This window comes from Hemicordylus capensis, chromosome 6 (genome assembly GCF_027244095.1).
Source record: "Hemicordylus capensis ecotype Gifberg chromosome 6, rHemCap1.1.pri, whole genome shotgun sequence".
Classification (NCBI taxonomy): Eukaryota; Metazoa; Chordata; class Lepidosauria; order Squamata; family Cordylidae; genus Hemicordylus; species Hemicordylus capensis.
This window is the reverse complement of record NC_069662.1, coordinates 70,961,527-70,975,800: the sequence shown is the minus strand read 5'-3', so window position 1 is coordinate 70,975,800 and position 14,274 is coordinate 70,961,527. Positions and strand designations below refer to the sequence as shown.

The window sequence follows — 14,274 nt, the reverse complement described above, 5'->3', positions numbered from 1 at the left end:
CCTGCAACTGGTACTCAGAGGCACACCCTTGAGGCTGGAGGTGGCCCACAGCCCTCTGACTAGTAGCCATTGATAGACCTCTCCTCCATGAAGTCATCCAAACCCCTCTTAAAGCCATCCAGGTAGTTGGCTGTCACCACATCCTGTGGCAGAGAGTTCCACAAGTGGATTACACATTGTGTGAAAAAGTACTTCCGTTTGTTGGTCCTAGACCTCCTGGCAATCAATTTCATGGAGTGACCCCTGGTTCTAGTGTTGTGTGAGAGGGAAAAGAATCTCAATCTCTCCACTTTCTCCACGCCGTGCATGATTTTATAGACCTCTATCATGTCTCCCCGCAGTCGTCTTTTTTCTAAACTAAAAAGCCCCAGGTGTTGTAGTCTTGCCTCGTAAGAAAGGTGCTGTAGGCCCCTGATCATCTTGGTTGCCCTCTTCTGTACCTTCTCCAGTTCAACAATGTCCTTTTTAAGATGTGGTGACCAGAATTGTACGCAGTACGTCAAGTGTGGTCGCACCATAGTTTTGTATAAGGGCATTATAATGTTAGCCCTTTTATTTTCAATCCCCTTCCTAATGATCCCTAGCATGGAATTTGCCTTTTTCACAGCTGCCGCACATTGAATAGACACTTTCAACGAGCTGTCAACCACAACCCCAAGATCCCTTTCCTGGTCCGTCACCGACAGCTCAGATCCCATCAGCATATACTTGAAGTTGGGGTTTTTCGTTCCAATGTGCATCACTTTACACTTGCTAACATTGAACCGCATTTGCCATTTTGTCGCCCACTCCCCCAGTTTGGAGAGATCCTTTTGGAGCTGCTCACAATCCGTTTGGGATTTCACTACCCGGAAGAGTTTGGTATCATCTGCAAATTTGGCCACATCGCTGCTTACCCCTGCTTCTAGATCATTTATTAATAAATTAAAAAGCACCGGTCCCAGTACAGATCCCTGGGGGACCCCACTTCTTACTTCCCTCCATTGTGAAAACTCTCCATTTATACCTACCCTCTGTTTTCTGTCTTTCAACCAGTTAGCAATCCACATATGTACTTGTCCCTTTATTCCATGACAGCTAAGTTTCCTCAGGAGTCTTTGATGAGGAACTTTGTCAAAAGCTTTTTGGAAGTCCAGGTAGACTATGTCAACTGGATCACCTTGATCCACACACTTGTTGACACTCTCAAAGAACGCCAAAAGGTTGGTGAGGCAAGATTTACCTTTGCGGAAGCCATGCTGGCTCACTCCCAGCAGGGCCTGTTCTTCTAGGTGCTTTACAATTTTATCCTTGAGGATGCTTTCCATCAATTTGCCTGGAACGGACATTAGGCTAACCGGCCTGTAATTTCCCGGATCGCCCCTGGAACCCTTTTTGAAAATCGGTGTTACATTTGCTACTCTCCAGTCCTCTGGTACAGAGCCCGATTTCAGGGATAAGTTAAATATTTTAGCAAGGAGGTTGGCAATTTCACATTTGAGTTCCTTGAGGACTCTTGGATGGATGCCATCCGGCCCTGGTGATTTGTTAGCTTTCAGTTTTTCCAGACAGTTTAGAACATCATCCCTTGTCACTTCTATCAGACTCAGCTCTCTAGCCTCCATCCCTAAAAAGCCTGGTTCAGGAACAGGTATATGCTCAGTATCCTCTGCCGTGAAGACAGACGCAAAGAACTCATTCAGTTTCTCTGCAACCTCCATATCCTCCTTAATAATCCCTTTCACTCCCTCATTGTCTAATGGCCCAACTGCCTCCCTGGCAGGTTTCCTGCTTCTAATGTACTTAAAGAAGTTTTTGTTATTCCCCTTGATACTTTTGGCTAAATGTTCCTCAAACTCTCTTTTTTGCCTCCCTTATTGTCACCTTGCATTTCTTTTGCCAGAGTTTGTGTTCCTTTCTGTTCTCTTCGTTTGGACAGGCCTTCCAATTTCGGAAGGAAGTCTTCTTCCCTTTTATGGCTTCCTTGATGGTACCCGTTAGCCATGCTGGCATCCTCCTGGACTTAGTGGTACCTTTCCTCCTTTTGGGTATACAATCTAACTGGGCTTCTAGTATTGTGGTTTTGAGTAAACGCCAGTCCTAAAGTAATTTCTGGGTTAGAATCTGGGCATGGGCTGGAAGTGGTGGAAGTTCATTCTCAGGATGGGAAATTTGCCTCGATGTGCCAATTGACTTGCAAAAGGAAATCTCTCTTCAAGGCAGTGCAGGTGAAGATGTTAGAAGTATGGAGTCTTTCTTGATAATGTTGGATGGTGGAGAAGAAGTGGATCATTTGGAAATGATAAAGAAGTTATATCTAATGATCAACAGATTCAGGAGTTACATGATGTGCATCCCCCAATTCTTTCTGCAGAGGAATCCTCATCCTCCTCTGAGGCATTGCTCGAAGTTGTCACTTTTGAGAAAGAGAATCTGTTGGAGGTGGAGGCAAATGTGAAAGCACATGGAATAGGGGGTGAGCAGATGATGGATTTGCAGTCACTAGAGACATCTTCCAGACCTCTAACTCAACTTAGGCACAGATTAACACAAGAGGCAGAGGCGGCATCTGCCTACAGCAGCAAAATTTGAGGGGCAGCTGTGGCAGTAGCTGTGGGGAATCGAGATTTCAATATTTACATCAATATTTACATCAATATTAACTATGTTAGCAATTTATTTTGGGTGTCATGTCAGTAAGCTACTATACCTCTTTAAAATCCCTCCATATATATCAAATCATTGATGAATCTCTGCTGTACATTTTTTTCCCTTCTAGAAATTGAGTTTTCTGAACTAGAGGAGAATGATTATGATTATCTGCAGACAGGGCGAGCGATGGACTTCCTAGCTAATGTCACCAGGCAGAATTTCACTGAAACAAGTGGTAAGGAAATGAGTATATTATTTCAGCTCTGTAGTATTATAAAAGCATTGCTTTTATTATGATATTAATTGCTTTAGTATGTCAATCATCATCGTTGTAAATCGCCTAGAGATGCAAGTTTTGGGTGGTATAGAAATATTTTAAATTTTAAAAATAATAAAAATAATAAATCATCATAAGTGGCTGGAAATTCATGAATTCATAACTTGTCCTCAAATTAGAAATCACACAGGTTTATAATTTGATTAATTGCCTTCATTTGAAATTAAATTTGAATGTAGATTCAGTCAGAAAGCTTAAATGCCTGTGAAGCAGGGGTGCAGGTATTAAAACTGATTCCCAGTACTGCAAAACTTCAGTTTCTCGGCTCTCTAGAGAGGCCAGAATTTTGTGACAAGGGTGAATTTCACTTGAAATTTAATACAATTATAATACACAATCTCAAAGAAAATTATTTTCCTACATTAATGTTAAGTTCTGTTCCTGGAAAAAGAAGACGACATTTATGCTACTGGCAAAAGGGAAAGTTATATAGGTGATCTGATTTTTAAGGCAAATAGCAAAAAATTTAGATCAAAGGTCTGGGTGTTTATCACATAATTCTATATCAGGTTTATATATATATATATATACGGTCTATTCTTAACAGCCTTGAATAGGACTGAGAATGAAAAGCATTCCTATTAAGTCCAACTACAGGAGATGGACTGTTGTCCTACAGGGCTGGCAGAAAGAGATAGTGGTGTGCACAGAACCGCACCTCTGTGGTCCGGCACTGGGGAGGGGGGCTCTAAGGGTGGAGGAGGGTGTACTCACCCTTCCCACCGCTTTTCCTCTTCCAGCGCTCCCGTTTTTTAAAGCATTTGGGGCAGCAGGGTACCTCCCTGCCACCCCTTCCCCTGTTCCTCGGCAAAAGGCTTCAAAAGCCTGACTGTGCATGCGCACATTGTGTGCATCATGTGCATGCATCACGTGCATGTGTACGGCAGAGATGAGCATGCAATGCGTGCAACGCATGGATGTCACACGTGTGTGTGACATGCACATTCACAGTCAGGCTTTTGAAGCCTTTTGCTGAGGAATGGGGGAAGGGGCAGCAGGGAGGTACCCTGCCACCCCAAATGCTTTAAAAAACAGGAGTGCTGAAGGGGGAATAGCAGTGGGAGGGGTAAGTACACCCTCCCCCACCCTTAAAGGTCCACTCCCCTGGCACCGGCCTCAGATCCAGACCGGTCCAGAGGCCCTTAGAATGGGCTCCGGATCAGTCTGTGCACATCCCTAGAAAGAGGGGGAGGAAAGTGGAAGCCTCCATCTTTCCAGAGAGAGTAACCTCCATTTATTAAACTGCCAGGTAGTTTGGGCAAGTCTTGCTTTATCCATTCTTGGAGCCTAGAATGGAGATTCAGTTTCCTGTTGAGAGCATTTGATGAACCACATTTGCAAGCTGCCCAGCAGAATTCCATCTTAATCTTCCTAATTTCAGCATGAAGGCTGTTGTGTGACAGTGACATTGTTGATTGCCAGGGAAACCCTCTGTTAACTTAGCAACTGAATTTGTCACTCATGGACTTTTTATAGGAATTGATAATCCAGTATTTTCAGCTGATGTCGAACAAAACGCCACCATGAGGTTTCCGCCTTGGCTATCATATGAAGAGATGGTGGTACCATCCCAAAGGGCCAGAGTGCAGATACCTTATTCTCCAAACAACTTTCAACGGCTTGCCCCATTCAGAATCAGCAATAGATCTGTAGATTCCTTTTTGCTAGTTGATGGCCCTGAAGAACGACCCAGAGCATTCCTTCCAGAATCAACTCACATGTAATATTTTAAACATGCCTGTTGTCTCTATTTTTCAATCAATCTCTCTATGGTCTCTGGCCAACCTGCAACAGCTGTTCTCTAATCCTTGGGTTCCTCCCACCCCTTTTCAGTTTCATCATCCTTTCTTTGTTTTCTTTTGAACCACTAAGGAAGGCATCGCCAAATTGCCTTATATTATGGGAGGTGAACAGGCTCCAGTGAACCCTTAAAGGGTCAGAATTTACTTATACTAGTTTCAGCACTTGGCTTTTGATTTAGTGGCTGACATAAGGAACATGACTCAAAGTAGTCCCATTGAAACTAAAAGGACAAGTTAAACAATGTCTAGCTTTTTCTTTTAATTTGAATGGGACTTCTTTGAATAATTTTCCTCATTATGTGAGCCAATAATTCTAAAAATTCCCTAGGAACAAAGACAGTCCAATCTTCTTCATATATCCTTTTCTTATTTTCATTCTCTCTGGCAATCTCTACTGCTCACTGAATCATTTCTATTCTGAACCCAACAGAAAAAAAGATTTGGATCTGTCTTTAAAGGTGAGAAGGTATTTTATCTGCCTCAGAGCAGATCATATTTGAATGTAATTATACTTCTGTATTTTCTTGATCAAAAGCCCCTTTCCTATTTATCTAGAAATAGTTGAAAACATGCAGCAGCAGCAGCAGCAGGGCAAGATTGGAAGCTGTGTTCTTGGTACCCATGAAAGGGGGGGGGGCGATAGGCTGCTACACAGCACAGTGGAGCAGGGTCACGGAGGGTCTCTTGTACACAAAGCTAAAATCTCTTTTTTGGAAGCTGTTCGGTTTCTGGTTTCTATTCTGTCTCTTTCTCTTAAACTACCTTTCCCCTTGAAATTTCTTGGGGCTAATAACGTGTGTGTTTGTAGTGTATGCTGGTGGATACATGAGAATCTTAGAATGTTGGTCAGGGCAGAGCCCTCAGGATATATTTCTACAATTATTACTTTTCTCACAAACCCTAATACACCAATTTGGAAACATAAACATTTATCCCAACCATCATATATTATATAAACTATCTATTATTAGTGAGTATTTTTAATTTTACATACCTTTGGTTTTAATAAAATAAAGGCAAGATCTACTCCACTGTGGGTGCAGCCTCTTCACGTGGACAATTTCCTACATCAAGAGAGCTGTTTCCCACCTCTGAACACAAAGGCAGCTGATGAGGTGAATGATGAGGCAGGTCTGAAAGGGAGGGCTGGATGAGTGTATAAGAGGTGTGCACAGACCTCTCATTCCCCCAGTGGACATGCATAAGCTGGAAAGAGGCGAAAACAGGGCTCTCTTGACCCTATGGAGATTCTCAGGGCATGGGTGTTGCACTCCATGGGACAGGATTATGCCCCAAATGTAGGTATGAATAATTTCATATTTCATTACAAAGAAGTTAAATGGCCACTTGGTGGCACCACAATATAAGAAATTTGGAGCTGTCTGCTCCTAGCTTTATATCCTCTAGAATGCATTTTCCTTAAAAGCAGTATTGCAGTAAAGAAAACTACAATAACTAGGAACCAATGGGGAGATTATTTTTAAATGACTCAGCTATAATTGGTTTTGCTTCTAGACACAACCTAATTCTGATTTCCAACTTTTTCACTAAAACAGGTGACCCAACCTTTGGTGCTATGCTGTCAGGATATTCTTCTGAAGAAATGCTCCCTCCATGGGGACATGAACAAACAAAACCAGATGCTTCTTTGTCAGAGAAACACATCAGCGTGAGTCCAATGCACCTTCAAGGTTCTTGGCAACAAAACTATGTACCCTTGGAAGACAGGGACAATTTGATATTCTCTGAGTATTTGACTCCTTCTCACCAGGAGCTCCCTGATCTCTGCTGGCAAGCAGTCTCAAATACAAGCAATCAAGGATGTTTAAATACAGATTACTTTACCAAACCTAGCTACGAGCCCATGGGTCTACAGCTAGACCATTCAATTACTGAGCCTGGAGAGCTAGAGGAATCTATTTTTTGGAACACTCGAGAAAAGAAATGGCTGCCTAACGCACAAGCGCACCATAGATCTGCAGCAGCAAGGCGTGTGCAGAGTCGGCGTTCTTTCCATAGGCCGAAACCTGTGCAACATCCAAAACTTCAAAAACTAGCATCCCTTCCAGCATCCTTTCACATCCCTCCACATCCTTGGGAACAGGAAGAAACTCAGCTGTGAGTCTTGACTGACTTGAGTTGGATGAACAAATGAGAGAGAGAGAGAGAGAGAGAGAGAGAGAGAGAGAGAGAGAGAGAGAGAGAATTAATTGTATAGACTTTGTATTTTTTTAAAAAAGTAATAGAAAACTTTTGTGGAACATTTTCTTAGAAATACCAAAACTCTGCATTCAGCTGGATATGTACCAGCTCTCCCTAATTCACACTGAAATGATCCAAGTGATCAAGAAAATACAATGGGTTATACAATGGAGTTCCTTCGTTGTTAAACAGGCCTTTTTAGAGATTTGTGATAGGAAGATTCCAAAATAGAAAGTAAAGCTGTTCTTAATATTTTTGTCAGGGCCATGGGCATGTATGCCCAAACCTAGATCTAGAGGTGTGCTCTTCATCTCCTGATCCTCTAAGATCTTTACTTTGAGATGGAAGTTTAAGTACAGCAAGCAGAATAAGCTGGCCAGCACAACAGCGAAGGCACAAGGCCCTGGCTCCTAGTTTTGATTTCAGACCTGGTCAATCAGGAGGCTTTATACTGCCAGCAGCCTGAAAGGGACCATGTTGCAGTAGTAGTAATAGTAGTATGACCCCCGTTTCCTTCTATAACTTAAGTGGGGCCACACACAGTAGCTTGCAAGGTTACGTTCCAGCCTTAGACCCCGAGGTTCCTGGTTAAAACCCTGGAATCCCTGACAGTTTTAAATTGTGTATTATTATGCCATATTTCCATTACAAACACTGATATCCAGAACTGGGTGGAATGGATCAGTGCCTTTTTGTATCAACTGTGAAAGTTAAAGAAGATATATTTTCCTAATGTTGCCTATTGTCATTTGTGAATAAGCTAATGTAGCTGTGGAGTTTTAATGCTCTATTTGTTTTCTGTAATCAATATTGCAGGGAATTAAATCATGTTTTAAAAACAAAACGTGTATAGAATTTTAGTGCATATGGGAGGAAGCATCTCATTTCCTGTTTTAAATTAAGTCGATCCATTTCACATCATTTCAAAAAGCACAAATTAGACACATGGTGTTATTGGGTGAATTTATCAGAATGAGTCCATATTTTTGACATAACGATTTCCTCAAATTCTGTCATTTTCTGTGTTTTGATATCTTATTTAAGTGCCATGACAACTCAGGTCACTTATGCTTCCTAGTACTGTATATTTGTGTTTTAGATATGATGTATACACTGTGTGTCTGTCTGACTGTTCAGAATGAGCTCTTGCGTTTTGTTTTCATGTTAAATAGATTGTCATGGAGGGCCCATTTTGTGACTAAATAATGGATATGTACCTGCAAGTAAATTTGCAGAAGTAAAGCAAAATGAGTGTTTGCTCTGTATTCTGACATTGGTGAGTTTCTGAAATTGGTGTTACTTTCCAAAATACCCCAGTACATAAGTTTGGCAGAAAACACTAATTACAAAGGATAGTAATTCTATGCCACTTATGATTTTGCGGGTAGGTCAACCACTTTTCAGAGCATGTCTGAAATAGAATAAGCCATAATTGGATTGGTTTGCCTTGAAAATAGAGATAGCCCATTACAAAGTGACTCAGACATCACACCAACCAGTGGTTTGTCCTGAGCAGTGGTGGTATCAGAAAATAAAAATTGAGGGGAGGGGCACAGAAGAGGCAAAGTACATTTATTGGTGGACAAGCTCTGCCCCACGTATTAGAGTTCTGAAATAGAAATGGGGGCAGTGGGGAAGGGCAAGCCACTTTGGCGGGGGCATGTCCCCCTCTGGAGTGGCCCATGCCCCCCAACCTAATACCACCCTTGATCCTGATCATAGTTTAAAACCCATGGCTTGTGCTTCCAAACATACAAGCAAATCATGGTTTTAAAGCTGCTTCTTTGCTAATTTCTTAACTGCTCAGGATCCTAGCCTCTGTGTATGCAGTGGCTCTGATGGCGGCACAACTGCCCTCATGATTTTCCTGAGTGTATGTGTGACAGAACTCTTGGCTTCCGATGTATCTGATAGGTCCCCTATGTATCAGATCCCCTACGATCCCACTGGTCCCCTATGTATCAGATCCCCTACGATCCCACTGGTCCCCTATGTATCAGATCCCCTACGATCCCACTGGTCCCCTATGTATCAGATCCCCTACGATCCCACTGGTCCCCTATGTATCAGATCCCCTACGATCCCACTGGTCCCCTATGTATCAGATCCCCTACGATCCCACTGGTCCCCTATGTATCAGATCCCCTACGATCCCACTGGTCCCCTATGTATCAGATATTCAAAATGCCTTGACAAAAAGTCCTTTTCACCATCCTTATTACAAGCTAAACGTACATAAATTGATTTGCAAATTTGGTGTTTGTGCAGGTGTGCATTTGCATGCGATGGAAATGAATTAAGCTATTTCCCACCTCTTCTTCTTTGTAAGAATAAAGTAAACAACTGTAACAGCAAAACTAAACCATCACTTTAATAAACACAGGAGAAAAACAACTGGCTGTACCTGTCACAAAATGGCTCCCTACTAAAGGTCTCTACAGAGCCAAAGTTAAGCATTTATGTCCCTTTTAATTTCAATGGACTACATTTAAGAACATGATAAACTATCCTGTTGAAATGAGCAGATCAAAAATGTTTCACTTTGTTGATACATCGTACCCTAAGGACCAAACCACATGTGACATTAATCATGATGTCTTTAGAGCACACACTGACTGACATACAGAGCAAGGATTAGGAGTGTGCACGAATCAAAATCTGTGATTCAATTTGAGGTTGAATTGAATTGAAGATCCCTTGAACTGATTCATCAAAAGAAGCTGGCTTGGCTGGCTACCTCAATGAATTGGCCCTGAATCACCCAAATTGATTCAGGTGATTGACATGCTAATTTGAGGCCTGTTTTGCTGGAAAAACAGGCCTCAAAATGGCGCTTTTCCCCAGGGAGAGCTGGTCTACAAATTGGGATTGGTGAGTAGACCAGACCTCCACTCCAGGAAAATGGGCCTCAAAATGGCATTCAAGTAATCCAGATTGATTCGGTCAAATCGGGGGGGGGGAGTATTCTCCTTGAACTGAATCAGGCCCTCTATTTTAAGGGTGATTTGATTTGGAATTCCCAAATCACCCCTGATTCAACAGCGAATCAAATTGCATACCCCTTGCAAGGATGTACCAGAGCAGTGAGGAAGTGACAATATTTCACCCCTTCTCCTGGAAGCCCTCTGTGCCACATGAAAATATGTTTTACAGGATTGCACAACATTCTAGGACATATTTTTAGGTGGCACAGAGGGCTTCCTAGGGAAAGGGAAGATGTCAACAATGGCCACTTCTTCAAAAGTGCTGCTGCTGCTGCTATGGAGAGCTAGTTTTGTGTTAGCAAGCATGAATTGTCCCCTTTGCTAAGCAGGATTCACTCTCATTTACATTTGAATGAGAGACTACATGTTTGGGCACTGTATATTTTCCCTGAGGGGATGGGGGGGCACTCTAGGAAGAGCACTCGCTTGTATACAGAAGGTTCCAAGTTCCCTCCCTGACATCTCCAGGATAGGCTGGGAGAGATGCCCGCCTGCAACCTTGGAGAAGGGAAGGCAACTACCAGTCTGTGTAGACAATTCTGAGCTAGATGGACGAATGGTCTGACTTGGCATAAGGCAGCTTCCTGTGTTCCACAGTAGTGGTGCAGTTACTTGGGAAATTCTGTTAGTCTGCTCTCTCACCGCACCTATGATCCTTGCTCTACATATCAGCCACTGGTTTACATTCAGTGCAGCATGCTCCCTTCCCCGGAAAGGGGATATGCCTGCATGGCTTTTGCAGTAGCTGAGAGCCTGACCCTGCTGTGTATTATTCCCAGTGATAGGCATAGCACAGCAAAGATGCATGGCTTAGTGTGGATGCAGCAGCTGCCATCCTTGCTAGCAGCAGGGATGGGCTCTCGGCTGCTGTGGAAGCTATGCGGGCGCATCGCCTTTCTATGGGCAGTGCATTGCATGCACAGTATATCAACCACTTAATATGGAAGTGGACCAGAAGTGGTCCTTGGTCTGGGCTGAGGGTGTGGGGTGTGATGGGGCAGTTTGGACTTGTCCCACACATCATTTCTGCCTGAAAATTTTCCCCAAGTGGCTATTTGTCCCCACAGCAGTGATTTGCTGCATTTCGGCAGTGTTTCAAATGCATGTATTCCTAACACTCACTAAAAGGAAGCATTCTACCATCCTTTCGCATATTTTGTTTCTCTCAACCTGCTCTTGCAAGCCAAAAAAATTATCTAGGCAGTGGCCCAGAGCTCCCAGAAAACTTCATCTTAAATACCACATTAGGCCATTTCATACTTACACGTTCATTAACTAATCATTTGTCACTGCCTAGATAGATGTATGTATGTATTGGTTTATTTCGGCCCAAGGCCAGCATATACATATCTATCTATCTATCTATCTATACATACATACACATACACACACACACACACATACATACATACATACATACACATACACACACACACACACACACACACCAATATGCCTATATAGATTCTTTTGAAAAGCATGGCATTTGATGTGAACTACAATGAAAATTCCATCTCTAGTATTTGATCTCTGATAGCTCATTCACACATTATTATTATTTGACATGATGTGCAGTTGGACAGAACCATAAGGCTGGAGTCCAACCTGGGGTTGTTGCGGACTAATAAAAGGGCACATTAAAAGTGAGTATGTCAGTCGGTGGGATATTTTGCTTTTTATTTAACATGAAACCGTGCTCATGCTTATTTTATGCAAAGATAATATATTTGATGTATTTTCTATACATTTTGCTATGTTGCACTATTCACCTTGAAGATGTGTGTGTGTGTGTGTGTGTGTGTGTGTGTGTGTACACACACACACACATATACATATATACAGTCTTTATGAAAATTAATGTGCTGGGCTGTGAAGATATGAATAACCTGTATGAAATGTGTGAACATATCAGAATGTTATGTAGGGGAAATTGTAAAATATTCACAATAATGTGCCTTTAAAAATCTCATTCCATACAGAGCTGGTGCTCCTTGATGATTTTTGTCACTTACAAGTCTTAGCTTTCTTTGTGATGTTTTTAATGGCTATTTTGCTTGGGAAATAAATGTCTTTATAAAATCATGTTTGAACACCAGATTGTGCAAGGACACTAGACAATGAGTTGTATGACTTCAATGTACTGTACAGGAACATAAATTATATATTTAGCAAGGTTGCATATTACAAAAAAGTCAGCATTAAAAGTAATTTATTGAAACCTTTTCACCATCCAATTTCTTTTAAAATGTCAACATATATTAAAACAAGTTGATAAGTTGGTGATGCTATGCACGTATTAATTCTAAACCCTTCTTCCACCAAGACCTGTGGTCTTCTTCCACCAAGACCATAAAGATAAAAGATAAAATGCCACCAACTAGATGTTACAGATTAAAAACAAAACTGGTTTCAATGTCAATACATCATCCTCAGTTGTATCAGTTGTATAAACTCAGTTGTTTAAACAAACCAAATGTCTCAGCATTTCTTAAATTCAGTTCTCATGAGGCAAGTAGTAGGCAGCAAAGAGAAAATGGGGAGGACAACATAACAGCTGCAACAAGGAACCATTAACTCAACTTATATCATTCAGGGACTAATGAATTTCATAGCTGAAACCATCTCCTCCTTAACATTAATATCTGGTTTTAATTTCTCTATATACATTGCCTCCTTTATTTTACAGTTCTGCAGATTTCTTTCCATTGCCAATATAGTTATCTTAGTTCCCACCACTCATCCAGCATGCCCTCCTTCATATGTATAGAGCATGGCTTAGTACTGCTCCCATTATATTGCATATCCGACAAATGCTCACTATATCTATCTCTTAACAGTCTCCCCACTTCACCTATGTAGAAAGAGAAACATTCCAGACACTATCATAAATCACCCCCCTTATACTACACCAGGCCTGCTCAACTTTGGCCCCGCAGCTGTTTTTGGACTACAACTCCCATAATCCCCAATTACAGTAGCCAGTAGACAGGGATTACAGGAGTTGTAAACCAGCATCTGCAGAGGGGACAAAGTTGACCAGGCCTGTACTGCATCAACCCTCTCTCCTTTTATTTACTCTATCTGTAAGACACTCTTATCTATTTATAAGATAGAGCGTCTGGAATGCTCCTCTTTCTACATAAGTGAAATGGGGAGACTGTTAAGAGATAGATAGAGTGAGCATTTGTTGGACATACTATATATATCACTCTCTTTATACTACACTAACCCTCTCTCCTTTTATTTACTCTGTAAGACACTCTTATCTATTTATAAGATAGAGTGTGCTCCTCTTTCTACATAAGTGAAATGGGGAGACTGTTAAGAGATAGATATACTTAACTTCCCCCCGCTCCCATATTCTCCTCATGAGAAATTTAAGAGATTGGCTGCATTCAAATTTAATGTGAAACTGCAGTTAAATGGGGCAAAGGTTGGAACTCTATTATGTCCGAATGCATGCAACTGCAGTTTTGCAGCAAAAACGATCTGAGGTTTTCCTCGCCGGACTCTTAATTTGAACTGATTTTGAACTGATTTTGGTTTGTGGTGAGTTTTGCTGCTGTAAATAGGGCTTTTTGTTGGCAGCATTACATCTGAACTCTGATGGTGACATAACCATGGTTTCATTCAGTTTCTAGAACCATAATAATAGGAATGGTTGTGCAGGCCCTCCTGGGATCATGCCTACTCCATGCCTACTCCATGCCTGTGGTGCTTCTTGCTGACTGCCTCTCCGAGCACTTGCCCCGCCCCCTGTCTCTGATCCAACAAAGCAGTTCCCTAGCAAAAGGGACACCACCATGTCCCATCCCAAACTTGTCAGCCTGTCAAATGACTAAGTCACACTCTTCACACCATGTCCCTTGCTTCCTCCCCTCTGCTAGCAAACAGGCAACAAAGGGGACAGTATGGCAAGACGGGCACTATGTGCTTTGCTCTCTGAAAATGAAGCAACAAAGATGTATCTTCACAAGCACATGCACTTGAGTTGGCAACATAAGCAGGGCAACTCCAGTAGAGCACTGGTCTGGCAAAATATAGCAGGATGGCGATACCAAGGTCCATGTTTATAAGGCAGCCCCAACTGGAAATTCTTGAATGGCTGAGGTCTATTTTTTTGTACCATGATGTTGGTGAAGGAGGCCTCAGCCCCTTCCCCTTGGGGGAACATGAAGAACACCCTAGGCTTACTCATGAGAAGTCCCAAGCAGCAAGATCAGCATTGCCAACACTGATAGGGGAGATTCCTCCTCTGTGATGATGATGGATGCTGTTCCTGAGAAGACCTCTCATGAGAGCATAAAGCCATGGGGAT

At 42.1% G+C, this 14,274-nt stretch overlaps 1 protein-coding gene across 1 annotated transcript in view; it reads left to right on the top strand.

Moving 5' to 3' along the window:
- The window catches only part of SLC9A3 (solute carrier family 9 member A3), a 50,627-nt gene extending 42,394 nt beyond the window's left edge, over nt 1-8,233 (top strand). Inside the window, exons 15-17 of the mRNA XM_053261045.1 lie at nt 2,759-2,866; nt 4,445-4,688; nt 6,327-8,233. Of these exons, the coding sequence (XP_053117020.1) occupies nt 2,759-2,866; nt 4,445-4,688; nt 6,327-6,330 (356 nt within the window). The 3' untranslated portion in view covers nt 6,331-8,233. The remainder of the gene's footprint in view (nt 1-2,758; nt 2,867-4,444; nt 4,689-6,326) is intronic.
- Nucleotides 8,234-14,274: the final 6,041 nt, after the last annotated feature.